We start from the raw sequence: 18,189 nt of genomic DNA on the forward strand, positions 1-18,189 counted from the left end.
CTCTTTCTCTGGCCCAGGCAACAGTGGTGGCGAGAAGGAGGGGCAGGAGATGCCGCTGCCTACTTGCCCACTGGCTCTCTACCTATGAAGGAAGAAAGTGGTGGCCATGATGAGATGGAGGATGAGGTGCTGGTGATGATGGTGGTGAGAAGGTAGACTTGATGAGAGAGGGGGCCCATTGAGAGTGTGTTGCATAAGGGCCTTCACAAACCTGGAGCCAGCACTGACTATAAAATATCCTGACCTGACAGCAGGTACAGGAAGGATGCATTTGCATTGCTTCTGCACAGCAGGAAATAAGAAAGCAGAGCCTCACTGACTGTAGGAAAGAATTCCTACCAAAGTTTGTGGATCCATGTGGAAAAGGATGGTATATACTGATTTATAGGTTCCAGGTGACTGGTGTCTCTTACCTCCTTGGAGAATCCACTCCACAGAATCTTGTTTTCATTGATAAACAGCCTCTCTCCTTTCTTGGCATAAACATTATAGTGTCCAACCTCTTCAAATACAATGGAGCCATCCTCTGGTGACAGGTGCCAATTGATAATTGAGTAATTTCCTATTAGGCCCCCAGATTCATCAAAATCCACTTGCTCCCCCATATTATTGACGAAGTTCAAATGCCGCAGATGCTTCAGTACCTAGAGAGGAAGATACAGAGACACGCTAAAGCCTACTATCACTGTGATAATGGCATCACTCGAAGAGGACAAACCCTTCTGTGTCAAAAGTAACAGCCATAAAGTGTCTGAAATAAGGTAGAAACAGAACTAGTGGCTACTGGAATATTTCTACTTGTGAAATGCTCTTCACGCGTTGGTCTTTTGATAATGTTAATTATAATTCCTTTTTCAAACTGATGTGTGATGACATCATCATGCTGTCAGGAGCACCCTAGCTGCCTCTTGCAGTCCCCACCAATAGCCAACTCAGGACACAGACGACGAGGAATTCTTTCCAAGACTTTATTCCTTTATTACTTTATGACTCTTTCAGAATACTAGTCGCTAGCGCCAAAGCAAGGAACAGCAATGGGGAAAGATAGCAGAGTAGCCTAAGCTCCAGGTAAGGCAGCTGGTCCCCGTTTGAAGGAGAATCATGGGAAGACCCTGAACTTATGGGCTAGGGAGAGAACCTCCCTCTTTCCCTTGGGTCCTTGGGATGTGACCATTGCTTGTGCGCCAAACGGGCGTTACGCCTCCTTTCGGCACCCTCCATCTGTCGTCGCCCCCTGTGTCTGTGCTGAGCGTCCAGCAAGCCCCCCTTCAGCGCTCTCTCACTGCCAGGGTCACTATCTATCCCAGGAATGCTGGCAGGAGGAATCTCTGCCAGCTGCTGTGCTTGTGAGAGATGAGCGCGCTCCTCTCCCACAGATTTCTGTTCCTCCTCAGAATCAGAACTGCTCTGGGGCTCTATTGGCTCAGTTTCCACCCTGACACATGCATAGTGAGTGATGTGGGAGATTCCCGATATGGAGGGTGCATGTGTGCTCAAAATACAAATTTCCTCACTTTGAACCCACATTAATAAGAGGATCACTCCAAATCAGTTTTCCCCAAATATCCCCCCACCACCACTACATGGCAAGCACATGGAAAACACATCCACCCATCCCACAGACAGGAAACACATACACACAATTGCCTTGCCCACCTGCTGACAACCCTCAATCACCCTGCCAACCCCATGATTGCCCCCTTGCCCTTCTGCATCCAAGCCCCAAGTGCCTCGTCCCCCTATGATTGCCTGCTACCCCCAGTCCCTCCACAATCACCCTCCCGATTGCTTCTGCCACCCCAAGTTTACCAGGCAGCAGCAGGGCCCTTGTTTTTTATTTCAGATTTAACAGGTGGTTAGGGGACACTTCAAAGCCAAGTGGTGACCTCCAGCTGCCATCTTCATTTCCTGAGAATGCCTCTACGATTACTTGGCTTTGAAGCATCCCTCGGCTACCACGTGATTTTTTAAAAATAAAATGTTTTAATAAAATATTTAAGGGGCTTTGCAGGCCCAAAGGAAGTTCTGAGGGCACCTTGGTGCCCATGGTCACCATGTTGGAGCCCCCAGGTTTATAGCATGTTTATGCCACTCTTCAGCTTAACAAAACTCCTAGGAGGGCCCACAATTGAAATAAAAGCATATCAAGTTAAAATGAAATAAAAACCAGTATAAAAAAGGGTTGAACAGTAAATCCCTACCAGAGTGATAAACACTGAGTACATACATGAGATGAAAGCCAGTTGGAAAGCCAATTGAAAAGTTGGAAAGCCTGGGTTAAATGAAAAGATGTTCACCTGGCTCCAAAAGAATACTACATGCAGTGCTAGGATAGGCTCCCTGGGAGGAGCATTACACATACTGGATGCCACAAATGAAAAGGCCCTCTGGTCAGCCACAACCCACCTCACTTCAGAGAGCAGGGGACTCTGAGATGGGTTTAAAGTAGGGCTGTGCACCACTTCGGTCTGACTCCCGAATTCTGAAGTGAATCGGGGTGATTCAGACAGCTTTGGTGCGAATCAGGTCCAGAGTGGTCCAAAGCGGGTCGGAGAGATCTGAAGCACTTCAGATCGCTTTGGACAATTCTGAAACCCAGACAGCCTGTCTGAGCAAATGTAACAACTTGCTAGAGAAGGGAGGGGGACAGGAGGAGTTGGGAGGGGGGAACTGAACCTTGGCAAGTGACATCCCTAGGTGCTAATCAGGCTGATCTTTTAACCCACTGGTTTGTTTGTTGAGGGGAGGGGCTTCAGGCCCAGCCATCTGAGTGCTAGCATCCTGAGAAGCACACCTATCCATATCTGAACTTGCTTGGGAAGATGCCTCCCCCAGTTCTGGCTGTTCCCCTTCTGAATCTGAACTGCTATCTCCATATGCTCAGAATCAATCCTGACACATTACTGTGCACAAGCAAAGGCTTCAATGTTTGGGCTATTTCATTTAGAAGAAAGGCAAATAAAGGAGGGAGGTTTATAAAATTATATGGAGTAGAGAAAGTGCAGCAGTGCAATTAATAAATAAGCCCCACTGAGTTCAGTCAGTGTGACTTTTCCAGGTAATGTGTATTGCAATTTGCAGCCAAAGAGATGTTTAATTTTTCTTTCTTCCCTTAATGAGAGCCTTAGGTCAGTGGCAGATTCAGGACAGAGAAAAGGGGGAAAAAATGAGAATATGAATGTTCAAGAAAAAAAAAAGTTGATGGATAAGACTGACTTCCAAATTGAGAAGAAAGTTAAATATTTGGGAGTCCTTTTGACAAATATGAATTTTATGCTTTTTCAAAATAACTATGTTAAAGTGTGGAATGAAATTAAACAAGACCTATTAAAATGGGAAAAATTACAACTATCATTTTTTAGAAGAATTGCAACGATCAAAATGAATGTATTACCTAGAATGTTGTTTTTGTTTCGAATGATACCCATTATTACATTGGAGTTACCTTTTAAGCAGTGGCAGAGAGATATAACGAAGTTTATGGGGCAAGCAAAAAAAATGAGAGTTAAAATAAAAATCTTAAAAGATGCAAAGGAAAGAGGTGGCTTGGGATTACCAGATTTTAAAACCTACTTTTCTGCCTGCTGCTTGATGTGGATGAAGGAATGGCTGTCGTTGAAAAATAGAAGACTTTTAGAACTAGAAGGACATGAATTGAGATAAGGGTGGCATGGTTATTTGTGGTACGATAAAACAAAAGTGAATGTAGATTTTAATAATCACTATATAAGAAGGGCTGAATTAAGAATTTTGAATAAATATAAATTAAGGTTCTATCAAAAAATACCACGTTGGATATCTTCACAAGAAGCAATGCATAGAAGAGAATTTGATAGTATGCATAAATGGATAAGATATAATGATTTACTGGAACTGTCACAAGGGGCATTTAAGTTAAAATCAAGGGAACGCTATTGGAAGAAGGTCATGTATGTCAGTGGTTTTCATATTTGCAACTTAAAGAAAGGTTTAAAATAGATGAGAAAAAGGGTGGATTTGAACAAACAGAATCTGAGTTTGAAACAGCTTTGTTGTTGTTGTTCAGTCGTTCAGTTGTGTCCGACTGTTCGTGACCGCATGGACCATAGCACGCCAGGCCTTCCTGTCCTGCGCTCTCTCCCGGAGCATGCTCAAGTTCATATTCATTGCATCCGTGATGCTATCTAGCCATCTCATCCTCTGCCGTCCCCTTCTCCTTTTGCCTTCAGTCTTTCCCAGCATCAGGGTCTTTTCCAGGGAGTTTTCTCTTCGCATTAGGTGGCCAAAATATTGGAGCTTCAGCTTCAGTATCTGTCCTTCCAATGAGCACTCAGGGTTGATTTCCTTTAGGATGGACTGATTTGACCTCCTTGCAGTCCAGGGGACTCGTAAGAGTCTTCTCCAGCACCACAGTTCGAAAGCATCAATTCTTTGGCGCTCAGCCTTCCTTATAGTCCAGCTCTCACAGCCATACATTACTACTGGGAAAACCATAGCTTTGATTAGACGGACCTTTGTCGGCAAGGTGATGTCTCTGCTTCTTACTATGCTGTCTAGGTTGGCCATAGCTTTCCTCCCAAGGAGCAAGCGTCTTTTAATTTCATGGCTACAGTCACCGTCTGCGGTGATCTTGGAGCCCAAGAAAGTAAAATCTGTCACTGCTTCCATTTCTTCCCCTTCTATATGCCAGGAAGTGATGGGGCCACATGCCATGATCTTCGTTTTTTTAATGTTGAGTTTCAAACCAGCTTTTGCACTCTCCTCTTTCACCCTCAACAAGAGGCTCTTGAGATCCTCTTCACTTTCTGCCATTAGGGTGGTATCGTCTGCATATCGGAGGTTGTTGATAATTCTCCCGGCAATCTTAATTCCGACCTCTGATTCATCCAACCCGGCATTTCTCATGATGTACTCTGCATATAAGTTAAATAAGCAGGGTGACAATATGCAGCCTTGTCGTACTCCTTTCCCAATTTTGAACCAATCGGTTGTTCCATGTCTGGTTCTTACTGTTGCTTCTTGACCCTCGTACAGGTTTCTCAGCAGACAGGTAAGGTGGTCTGGTACTCCCATCACTTTAAGAATTTGCCACAGTTTATTGTGATCCACACAATCAAAGGCTTTAGCGTAGTCAATGAAACAGAAATAGACGTTTTTCTGGAATTCTCTTGCTTTCTCCATGATGCAGCGAAGGTTGGCGATTTGATCTCTAGTTCCTCTGCCTCTTCTAAACCCAGCTTGTACTTCCGGTAGTTCTCGGTTCGCATACTGCTGAAGCCTAGCTTGTAGGATTTTGAGCATCACCTTGCTGGCATGTGAAATGAGCGCAATTGTACAGTAGTTTGAACACTCTTTGGCATTGCCCTTCTTTGGAATTGGAATGTAAACTGACCTTTTCCAGTCTTGTGGCCACTGTTGAGTGTTCCAGATTTGTTGGCATATTGAATGCAGCACTTTAACAGCATCATCTTTTAGGATTTTAAATAGCTCAGCTGGAATACTGTCATCTCCGCTAGCTTTGTTATTACTAATGCTTCCTAAGGCCCACTTGACTTCACTCTCGAGGATGTCCGGCTCAAGTTCAGTGACCGCACTCTCATGGTTATCAGGGACATTCAGATCTTTCCTGTATAGTTCTTCTGTGTATTCTTGCCACCTCTTCTTAATCTCATCTGCTTCTGTTAGGTCCCTGCCTTCTTTGTCCTTTATCATGCCCGTCTTTGCACAAAACGTTCCCTTGAGATCTCCAATTTTCTTGAAGAGGTCTCTAGTCTTTCCCATTCTGTTGTTTTCCTCGATTTCTTTGCATTGTTCATTTAAGAAGGCCTTCTTGTCTCTCTTTGCTATTCTCTGGAACTCTGCATTCAGTTGGGTATATCTTCCCCTTTCTCCCTTGCTTTTCGCTTCCCTTCTTTCCTCAGCTACTTGTAAAGCCTCATCAGACAGCCACTTGGCTTTCTTGCATTTCTTTTTCTTTGGGATGGATTTCGTTGCTGCCTCCTGAACAATGTTACGGACCTCCGTCCATAGTTCCTCAGGCACTCTGTCTATCAGGTCTAATCCCTGAAATCTATTCCTCACCTCCACTGTATATTCATCAGGGATATGATTTAGGTCATACCTGAATGGTTTAGTGGTTTTCCCGACGTTCTTCAATTTAAGCTGAAATTTTGCAACAAGAAGCTCATGATCTGAGCCACAGTCAGCTCCAGGTCTTGTTTTTACTGACTGTATGGAGCTTCTCCATCTTTGGCTGCAAAGGACATAATCAATCTGATTTCGATATTGACCATCTGGTGACGTCCATGTGTAGAGTCGCCTCTTGTGCTGTTGGAAAAGAGTGTTTGCTATGATCAACGTGTTCTCTTGGCAAAACTCTATTAGCTTTTGTCCTGCTTCATTTTGTACACCAAGGCCATGCCTGCCTGTTATCCCGGTGATTTCTTGACTTCCTACTTTAGCATTCCAATCCCCTATGATGAAGAGGACATCTTTTTTTGGTGTTAGTTCTAGAAGGTGTTGTAGGTCTTCATAGAACCGATCAACCTCAGCTTCTTCGGCCTCAGTGGTTGGGGCATAGACTTGAATTACTGTGATGTTGAATGGTTTGCCTTGGATTCGTACTGAGGTCATTCTATCATTTTTAAGATTGTACCCCAGTACTGCTTTTCCCACCCTTTTGTTGACTATGAGTGCTACTCCATTTCTTCTAAGGGATTCTTGCCCACAATAGTAGATATGATGGTCACCTGAATTAAATTCGCCCATGCCTGTCCATTTTAGTTCACTGATTCCCAAGATGTCGATGTTCAATCTTGCCATCTCATGTTTGACCACCTCCAGCTTACCTTGATTCATTGATCTGACATTCCAGGTTCCTAAACAATATTGTTCTTTACAGCATCGGATTTTCTTTTCACCACCAGACACATCCACAGCTGAGTGTCCTTTTGGGTTTGGCCCAGCCGCTTCACTCTTTCTGGCGCTACTTGGAAATTCCCTCTGCTCTTCCCCAGTAGCATATTGGACACCTTCCGACCTGAGGGGCTCATCTTCCGGCGTCATATCTTTTAGCCTTGTGATACGTTCCATGGGGTTTTCTTGGCAAGAATACTGCAGTGGGTTGCCATTTCCTTCTCCAGTGGACCACATTTTGTCAAAACTCTCTGCCATGACCTGTCCGTCTTGGGTGGCCCTGCACGGCATAGCTTATGGCTTCACTGAGTTACGCAAGCCCCTTCGCCACAACAAGGCAGTGATCCATGAAGGGGAAAACAGCACTGAAACCATTGAAACAGCACTGTGTACAAATGATGAACATGTTATTGCTAAACTGTATAAATTACTGTTACAGTATGAGACAGAGGATGAACAAGTAAAAGATTGTATGATAAAATGGGCACAAAATGTTGGTCATAACATATCAATGGAAGAGTGGGAAAATATGTGAGGAAAAGATTTAAAATTTACTTTATGTACAAGTCTTAAAGATAATTTTTATAAGATGATGTATAGATGGTATATGTCACTGTTTAAATTGTCTAAAATGTATAAAGGTGTTTCTGGAAAATGTTGGAGACGTGAAGACCAAGAGGGAACGTTTTATCATTTATGGTGGACTTGTAAAAAAAGCTAAAACATTTTGGAAATGAATACAGTCTTTAGCTCAAAGAATATTAAAGACTACTATAGAACTAAAGCCAGAAATTTTTTATTGGGACTAACAGATAAACATGTAGAAGAGAAGGGGGAACCCTCTTTCTCTATATGACAACGGCTGCAAGGTTATTGTATGCACAAAAGTGGAAGAATGAAACAATACCAGCTGTGAGTGAGTGGACCATGAAAATGATGGAACTGGCAGAGATGGCAAAACTTACTATTATAATTAAAGAAGGGTCAACATCTAAATTTATGTTAGATTGGAAACCTTTTATAGAATTTGTACAAGAAATAGAGAAAAATGATACCTGTGTATGTGGATTTTGAACTTCGAGATGGTTGATTCTCTTTTTTTCTGTTGTTGTTAAAATTAGGAGAAAGGAGATAATGTCTGTGAACTCAATGTATGATATACAACTAACACAAGAACTAGAGAATAATAATAATAAGCATTTGTTGTGTAAGGGGAGCCAAAGGTAGATATCTTACAATCTTAAGAGATATTTTAGTGTATGTGTATTGTTGTTGTGCTTCTGTTGTTGTTGTACTTTTTTTAAAATACTACTACTACTACTACTACTACTAAAATTACAAAGAAATTAGTAGAGAGCAGATGTAAGACAGCCCCCAAAGACTTTGTGTATATAAGCTTCTGGATCACATTATTTGGTTTCCATCTTTGTTGGTGCGTTAGCCCCAAAGGTTGCCTTATTCTGCAGAATAAAATCATGTTGGACCAGCTCTCTGCCTCCTCTTGTTCTTGGTAAACAAATTGGATGAATCTACCAGGGACACATCATGGATCACTGCCTCATTGTGGCGAAGGGGCTTCCATAACTCAGTGAAGCTATAAGCTATGCCGTGCAGGGCCATCCAAGACGGACAGGTCATGGCGGAGAGTTCTGACAAAATGTGGTCCACTGGAGAAGGAAATGGCAACCCACTCCAGTATTCCTGCCAAGAAAACCTCATGGAACGTATCACAAGGCTAAAAGAGATGACGCCGGAAGATGAGCCCCTCAGGTCGGAAGGTGTCCAATATATGACTGGGGAAGAGCAGAGGGAATTTCCAAGTAGCGCCAGAAAGAGTGAAGCAGCTGGGCCAAAGCCGAAAGGACACTCAGCTGCAGATGTGTGTCTGGTGGTGAAAAGAAAATCCGATGCTGTAAAGAACAATATTGTTTAGGAACCTGCAATGTCAGATCAATGAATCAAGGTAAGCTGGAGGTGGTCAAACATGAGATGGTAAGATTGAACATCAACATCTTGGGAATCAGCGAACTAAAATGGACAAGCATTTAATTCAGGTGAACATCGTATCTATTACTGTGGGCAAGAATCCCTTAGAAGAAATGGAGTAGCACTCATAGTCAACAAAAGGGTGGGAAAATCAGTACTGGGGTACAATCTCAAAAACAACAGAATGATCTCAGTACAAATCCAAGGCAAACCATTCAACATCACAGTAATTCAAGTCTATGCCCCAACCACTGAGGCCGAAGAAGCTGAGGTTGATCGGTTCTATGAAGACCTACAACACCTTCTAGAACTGACACCAAAAAAAGATGTCCTTTTCATCATAGGGGATTGGAATGCTAAAGTAGGAAGTCAAGAAATCACTGGGATAACAGGCAACCATGGCCTTGGTGTACAAAATGAAGCAGGACAAAGGCTAATAGAGTTTTGCCAAGAGAACATGCTGATCATAGCAAACACGCTTTTCCAACAGCACAAGAGGCGACTCTACACATGGACATCACCAGATGGTCAATATCGAAATCAGATTGATTATGTATTTTGCAGCCAAAGATGGAGAAGCTCCATACAGTCAGTAAAAACAAGATCTGGGGCTGACTGTGGCTCAGATCATGAGCTTCTTGTTGCAAAATTTCAGCTTATTTATTTATTTATTGCATTTATATCCCGCCTTTTTTCGTCCAAGGAACTCAAGGCAGCATACATGATCCTCCTCCTTCCTCCATTTTATCCTCACAACAACAACCCTGTGAGGTGGGTTGAGCTGAGAGTCTGTGACTGGCCCAAAGTCACCCAGTGAGCTTCCATGGCCGAGTGGGGATTAGAACCCGGATCTCCCGATTCCCAGTCCAGCACTCTAGCCACTACACCACACTGGCTCTCAGCTTAAATTGAAGAACGTAGGGAAAACCACTAAACCATTCAGGTATGACCTAAATCATATCCCTTATGAATATACAGAGGAGGTGACGAATAGATTTAAGGGATTAGACCTGGTAGACAGAGTGCCTGAGGAACTATGGACAGAAGTCCGTAACACTGTTCAGGAGGCAGCAACTCAATCCATCCCAAAGAAAAAGAAATGCAAGAAAGCCAAGTGGCTGTCTGATGAGGCTTTACAAGTAGCTGAGGAAAGAAGGGAAGCGAAAAGCAAGGGAGAAAGGGGAAGATATATCCAACTGAATGCAGATTTCCAGAGAATAGCAAGGAGAGACAAGAAGACCTTCTAAATGAACAATGCAAAGAAATGGAGGAAAACAATAGAATGGGCAAGACTGGAGATCTTTTTAAAAAAATCGGAGAACTCAAGGGAACGTTTTGTGCAAAGACAGGCATGATAAAGGACAAAGAAGGCAGGGACCTTACAGAAGCAGATGAGATTAAGAAGAGGTGGCAAGAATACACAGAAGAACTATACCGGAAAGATCTTAATGTCCCTGACAGCCATGATAGTGCGGTCACTGAACTTAAGCCGGACATCCTCGAGAGTGAAGTCAAGTGGGCCTTAGGAAGCATTACTAATAACAAAGCTAGCGGAGATGACAGTATTCCAGCTGAGCTATTTAAAATCCTAAAAGATGATGCTGTTAAAGTACTGCACTCAATATGCCAACACATTTGGAACACTCAACAGTGGCCAGAAGACTGGAAAAGGTCAGTCTACATTCCAATTCCAAAGAAGGGCAATGCCAAACAGTGCTCAAACTACCATACAATTGTGCTCATTTCACATGCCAGCAAGGTTATGCTCAAAATCCTACAAGCTAGGCTTCAGCAGTATGTGAACCGAGAACTACCGGAAGTACAAGCTGGGTTTCGAAGAGGCAGAGGAACTAGAGATCAAATCGCCAACATTCGCTGCATCATGGAGAAAGCAAGAGAATTCCAGAAAAACGTCTATTTCTGCTTGATTGACTACGCTAAAGCCTTTGATTGTGTGTATCACAACAAACTGTGGCAAATTCTTCAAGAGATGGGAGTACCAGACCACCTTACCTGTCTCCTGAGAAACCTGTACGAAGGTCAAGAAGCAACAGTAAGAACTGGACATGGAACAACCGACTGGTTCAAAACTGGGAAAGGAGTACGACAAGGCTGTATATTGTCGCCCTGCTTATTTAACTTATATGCAGAGTACATCATGAGAAACGCCAGGTTGGATGAATCATAGGTCGGAATTAAGATTGCTGGGAGAATTATCAACAACCTCCGATATGCAGACGATACCACCCTAATGGCAGAAAGTGAAGAGGATCTCAAGAGCCTCTTGTTGAGGGTGAAAGAGGAGAGTGCAAAAGCTGGTTTGAAACTCAACATTAAAAAAACTAAGATCACGGCATGTGGCCCCATCACTTCCTGGCATATAGAAGGGGAAGAAATGGAAGCAGTGACAGATTTTATTTTCTTGGGCTCCAAGATCACCGCAGACGGTGACTGTAGCCATGAAATTAAAAGACACTTGCTCCTTGGGAGGAAAGCTATGGCCAACCTAGACAGCATAGTAAGAAGCAGAGACATCACCTTGCTGACAAAGGTCCATCTAATCAAAGCTATGGTCTTCCCAGTAGTAACGTGTGGCTGTGAGAGCTGGACTATAAGGAAGGCTGAGTGCTGAAGAATTGATGCTTTCGAACTGTGGTGCTGGAGAAGACTCTTACGAGTCCCCTGGACTGCAAAGAGGTCAAATCAGTCAATCCTAAAGGAAATCAACCCTGCCTGCTCATTGGAAGGACAGATACTGAAGCTGAAGCTCAAATATTTCGGCCACCTAATGCGAAGAGAGACTGGAAAAGACCCTGATGCTGGGAAAGACTGAAGGCAAAAGGAGAAGGGGACGGCAGAGGATGGGATGGCTAGATAGCATCACCGATGCAATGGAAATGAACTTGAGCACACTCCAGGAGACAGCGGAAGACAGGAAGGCCTGGCGTGCTATGGTCCATGCGGTCACGAAGAGTCGGACATGACTTAACGACTGAACAACAACAACCACCAGGGATACAACACAGTTTTTGTAACAATGATAATAACTGCATTTGCACCCCTTTCCCATCCCGACTATGTCTCCATTAGAGGACCCTGATCATATGAAAGCTACCATTCCAACATCCAAACAAAAGTATTTTTATATGGGAAAGATGCAATCTAGATTTATGTGGACACGTCGCCACAAAAACAACAACAACCAAAGACAAAGTCTTTGAAAGTCTATGAATGACCACTGTTTTTACTTCTTACCAAATAACTTCACTGAGCCCTTTGCAGTTAGTTGCAAAGGGCAGGGGTTCATACACCCTCTACCAGTTTTGACTGGAATAACAATAGTAGTCCTCACACTACAAATGGCTTTTGAGAAAGTATTTATGAAAAGGGCAGCCTGCCCAGTTGTTCAGAGGCAAGTACAGGGCTCCTGCACCCCACTGAAAGGCACAACAGCAACTCTGGAATCCTGTGGTTTGTTACAATACTGTCTGATTGTCTAACAACATTAGCTAGTAAACCAGGCTAACTGTCCAAAAACATTATTCCAAACAGGAGTATTACCCCGCATGCCGTACAAATTCATTACGCAAGTGCAAACAAAAATACATAGGTTCAAATAAGCTGCATTATGAAATTTTTTAGCCTGGCTATTTCCTCCCAGATATAAAGATGAATTCTGATCATTGCGATTTATTGAGAAACTGTATAACAAACTAAATTACAAAGGATAAAATCTAACATAAGCCCGACTTAGAGTAGACCCACTGAAATAAATGGGACTTAAGTTATGCATATCTAACTTAAGTCCCATTCATTCAAATGGGTCTACTCCAAGAAGGACTTATGTTAGATGCTACCCAACATGTATTTTAAAGCTTGACTCCAGTCGAAACTTAAAACAACATTTGGCTTCATTCCTTCTGCTCATTCCTACTGATATTGCCCACCCCTGCAGAAGCTGTAACCTAGTGGTCTTGCAACAAGAAATTGATTTCAGAGATCTCAAGTCATAAGGCAAATGTGGATGCCCAAGCAAATTTGTTTTAGTTGTGGAGACTATGTCACTGCCAGACCCTATTTTTATGTTTAATTGCTTTTGGTTATTTTAATTGTATTTATTCTTTATTCTGGCCAGCTCCTAGCACTACCAACCCCAAAACATTGTGTTGTCATTCCATCTTTCCCTTCTTAATTGACTTTGTCGTAAGAAAAAAGGCAGAAGCAGCAGTGGGAAAACATGGGAGGGTTTTAAATGGAAGAGGACATCTGGACCCCACACAACATTCCTTGAACGAGACAGTGTGATTGCACAGCGTGATTCCTCATTTGGAAGCAGCCCTGGATACTGAAATTAGGACTGTGTAAAACCCATAAATAAATCCCACCTTAAGAAGGAAGCTTAGTTGAAAATACCTTCTGAGTCATGTTCCAATCTGGCAAACCTCTGTAGAGATCCTCCATCTTTCTTACTCAGCAATAAGCCAACCCTAAAGAATGCCACACATAAGGGTTGCCAACTTTTTAACTAGCACTGCTTCTGCCCCTTTCATATTAGCCTGCCTCACATGAAGAAATTAAGCAGGTAAAGCTTTACTCATCACTTCATCTTCAGGGCAGGGAAAGCACCGCCTGCTTCATTTCTGCGAAATAAGCTAATATTAAATGCACAAGAGCAAGGACAGTAATAAGTTAGTCAAACAAGTGTAAGAAGGTGGGACTGATGTGGTGGTTGAGGGAAGTGATTAATGCCCTTTGTGGAAGGGCGTTGTGCCCTCTTGCTTAAAAAGAAGCAGTAATAAGACCTTTACTAAAGAAACCTTTCCTTGACCCAGGAGAGCTATCTAACTGTAGACCAGTCTCAGATGTATTATTCTTCGCTAAGGTGATCGAGAAGGTGGTTGTGTTGCAACTCCAGCTGCATCTGGAGGAAACCAATTATTTGTACCCATTTCATTCGGGCTCTCGGCAGGGATCTGGATCTGACACTGCTTTAGTCACCTTGGTGAATAACCTATGCTAGGGACTGGATGTGGGTAGCACAACCCTATTAGTTCTCCTGGACCTCATGGTAGCCTTCAGTACTATTGCCATGGTATTCTTCTGGACTGCATGGCAGCAGTGGGCCTTGGGGATGCTGTTTTGCATTGGGTCCTGTACTTTTTTTCAGGCCATGTCCAGAAGGTGGTGCCAGGGGATTATTATTCTATGGCACAGCCGAGCCTTTGGAGGGTTCTATCTTGCCTCCCATTCTCTTTAATATTTACATGAAACCAGTGGGAGACATTATTCAGAACTATGGAGTAAGTTATATGCTGATGATACCCAACTCTATTGCTCTTTGTCACCTAACACCAAGGAAGCAGTCAAAACCCTTGAACATTGTCTGGGTTTGAGAATGGGCTGGATGAGGGGGAACAAGCTGAGTTTAAAACCAGAGAAGACAGAAGGGTTGTTGGTCAGCATAAACCCTGACTCAGGGACTGGGATTTAACCTGTTCTGGAAGGGGTTGCGCTCCCCCTGAAGGATCAGGTCTCTAGGTTGGGAGTGCTCCTTGATCCCACGCTGTCCCTGGATCTTCAGATGGCGGCAGCGGCAAGGAGTATGTTTGCACAATTATGCTTGATGTGCAACCTGTGACCCTTCCTAAATCAGTCTGTCTTGGCAACAATGATCCGTGCCTTGGTTACGTCATGTTTAGATTACTGTAATGTATTCTGTGGGACTATGCACACAACAAGCTAACCCATACTCAGTGGTTGAGTGTGGGTTGTTTTCAACCGTGGATTGTTTGTTGAATCATGGGTTATCATGTTGTCTGAATGCAGCCAGGGTGTATTGTTAACCATGCAGTATGGCTTATTTTTTTGAACAAGCCACCTTGAGAACCCATGGTTTGTTGTTGGGTCATTCAGGGTGGTTAACAAGCCACACTGCATGGTTAACAAGCCACCCTGGCTGCGTTCAGACAACATGATAACCCACCTTGAGGAAAACGTGCTGCGCTCAGACAATGCACTAACCCATGGTTCAAAACAACCCACGCTCAACCACTGAGTGTGGGTTAACATGTTGTGTGAACAGCCCCTATGTGGAGCTACCATTGTCTTGAAGCTTCAAATGGTGCAAAATGTGGCAGCTAGGGTGCTAACTGGTGCACGGTATTGGGACCATATTATGCCTGTCCTGAAAGACTTGCACTGGTTGCCAATTGCTTTCTGGGCACAATTCAAGGCATTGGTTTGGATTGGAACCTGGCTATCAAAGGGCCCATGCTATGAACCTCTCCGGGTATTAAGAACTGCAGGACAGGACCTTTTGAGGGCACCATTACCCGACAAATGGGCAAAGGCTCATTTGCCTTTGCCCATTTGTCAGGCATGAGTGAAAGGGGTTTCTACTGTCTTGCTCCAAAACTGTGGAATATGCTCCCTCAAGAATTATGACTGGCTCTCACTCTCTTGGTTTTTAGAAAGCGTGTAAAGATGCATCTTTTCAGTTAGTCTTTTAAAATGTGTAGTTTAATGTTTTAGTGTTTTTACCATTTTTAATGTTCTTGTTTTTATTGTTTTATTGCTTTAAATTGTGGTACACCACTTTGATGGCTTTTTAGACATACGGTGGTACATAAATGCAAATAAATAAATAAATAAATCTGACAAAAAGATTGCTTTCTTAAGAGTTCTAGTAGCTATTCAGATCATCTTCCTTCAAAGCACAAAGGCAAAAAAATACAGCTATAACGTGTGATGAACATTCTAGAAATTACTGTGGAACTAGGTCTGCTATGCAGCTTATTGGATATGTGTACACAGATATGGAACAAGATGTGGGCTGGATATCAGTCTTCAGGGTATAGCAAACATACCTAAAACAGGCTGCTACATTTCTGATTCCAGTGCTACCTACACAGAATGTACATAAAGCAAAGAAATGGAAAATACAGTGATTGTATCCAGACTTAGTCATGCTTAGAGTAGACCTAGTGAAATCAATGGGATTCAAGTTAGTCATAACTAATTTAAGTGCCACTGATTTCAATGGGTCTGTTCTAACCATGACTAAGTCTGGATCCAACCCAACAAATATGTCTCTGATCATGAATACCCTGAGGGAAACTATATGTGATTCGAAAGCTTGTGACTTTTAAATTAAATTAGGATTCCCTTATTACATAATACCAACTTCCAGTATTCTATAGCTATCATTATTGTTCAAATTGCACTGTAATGACAAACCTCATTTAATTTTAGAATTATAATCTAAGGATTTACGTGGGTGTTTCTGGCGGAGTCAGTAGGATGAAAAAACAACTTCAAGGTCAGAGAGAGAGAAAGGAGAGAATTTTGACTCTATTGCAAAGCATCCTGGCATTAGAGATAAAGTAAACTGGATACGCCAGCGTGCTTTCAAGCAAAACCGATGTGGGTTTTTTCTTCTCACCTCTTCTCAAGAGAAGGATGTTCTTTTCTTTTTTCAGAGTGGAAAAAGCAAAGGAGCAATGATTTGCAGAGTCATTAAGCTTTGTAAGACTTCTAATTGCTAATTCACAGCTCTGCAAGTCCTGAGCTTGTTATAGAGGTACTCCTGAGATATTCCTCAGAGATATACTCTAGGAAAAATTTGTTTGAATCTCTTCCTAGGTGACTTATTTAATTTTGCTGTTCTGCTCTGTTTGTGGATATCTGTTGTTCCTTGAGAAGGAAACAAAGACAAGACTGACCCTGCAAGCAGTGGTTGACTGTCTCCTTTTACCTCATTTTCAACAGAGCCCAGAGCCACGAGACGATAACAACAACATCACTGACAGTGACAACAGACCACCAGGCATTATTGGCCCAAGTGAGAAAGTGGAGACTAACTTAGGGTTTACCGGGCTACCCAGTACAAATGAGGACAACTGGGAGACGACCCAACTTGACCTCTTGGACCCCAGTATCGTTCCCGGGGGGGGGGGTGCTCTGAAAGCTTACAATACCATCTTATTGTTTGTCAGCCTAGTGAGACCGCCTCCCTACTTCTCTCAAAAGCTGTGGCAAAAGTTTCTAGAAGACTACGCTAATGTGCTGAGAAGGGGGCGGAGTATCTACCTTCTTCCCAGCAAGCAATGACAGTCTTATGTTAATAACTGGGGTGAGGTTAGGGTTTAAGGTACAGCTTAAGTAGTGATGTGGGCATTCATCATGTTTCGAGTTTTATAGTTTTTATAATCCCTTTTAAGGATTTCAATCGTTTCAACTGGCTTATAATTGTCTTATTGTTCCAAACATTTTTATTGTTGTAAATTTTATTATTATATAACTTGGTTTAAATTATCATTAATTCCCAGTGGCTCCACAGAAGGATTCTTAACCAATTTCAATTAATTTTGATCAAGGCACTCCATTACTGGGCTAGGAGAGGATTTTTCGCTGCAGTTCTGATTTTTTTGTTCCTCTCCCCTTAGATGAATTGGTTTTAAGCCACCTCAATCCCCATAAAGGAACATTCAGTTGGAGTTGTAGTACCAGCCCGATTCCAGGTTGAGTCTAAGATAGTTTGTAATTGGGTGCGGTGAGATGATTCTCACTAGAATGAGGTACTGTCAGCTAGGTTTAACCCCGGTGACGGAAGATGTGGTGACTTATGTTAAAGCACAAAATGAGTCTAGGATTACTGACTTTTTGTTGTTAAAAATGAAGCTGACCAGCAAGATGCTCCAGATAAGGAAGCCCTTGATTGGTCTATGGGTCCTTACTGTTTAATGAAGGATATTGTTATGGGGGAGGCTGGTGATAGTCTGGCCCAGGAAATAGCCTTTGTGGAGGATTCTATAGGAGCAGATGGCAAAGCACATTTCCTTAGTGCTTTGCCTGACTGAGTCAGGCAAAGAAGATGAACCATCAAGTCCTCCACTAAAAATCCTAGAGAAGCTTGTGAGTAACCATTTACCCCCACCTTCTCCTCCACATTCTAAGAAGCTATCTCCAGCCAAAGAAATCAAGGATGCATATTGTTCCCCCTTTTTAATAAATCTTCTTGGTAATCAGCATGAGATGATAAGACAATTGTACACTCTTTGGACAGAGGACATAGCCTTGATAAGGAATTTCCTCGCAGAGTGTAAGGGCTTACTAACGTTAACAGGTGCTGTGCTAGGCAAAGGGAAAAACAACTCCCAATGTCTCTGTCATAAATGAGAGCAGGTCAAAGATCCAACCTGACCTGCCAGATAAAGTTACTGTAGATTCTCCACCGCAGGCACTACCTAAAATTAAGAAAGGCAAAGGTATAGATGGTAAAAGAGTTATAAAATCTAAAAAGATTTTATA

The 18,189-nt window shown here is 42.7% G+C and overlaps 1 protein-coding gene across 1 annotated transcript in view; it reads right to left on the bottom strand.

Moving 5' to 3' along the window:
• CASR (calcium sensing receptor) overlaps nt 1–18,189 on the bottom strand; it is an 87,377-nt gene that overhangs the window by 6,997 nt on the left and 62,191 nt on the right. Inside the window, exon 4 of the mRNA XM_084835250.1 lies at nt 414–644. Coding sequence (XP_084691376.1) covers nt 414–644 — 231 coding nt within the window. The remainder of the gene's footprint in view (nt 1–413; nt 645–18,189) is intronic.

This window comes from Heloderma suspectum, chromosome 2, assembly GCF_057233095.1.
Source record: "Heloderma suspectum isolate Gila_16-S chromosome 2, 16-S_ref, whole genome shotgun sequence".
Lineage (NCBI taxonomy): Eukaryota > Metazoa > Chordata > Lepidosauria > Squamata > Helodermatidae > Heloderma > Heloderma suspectum.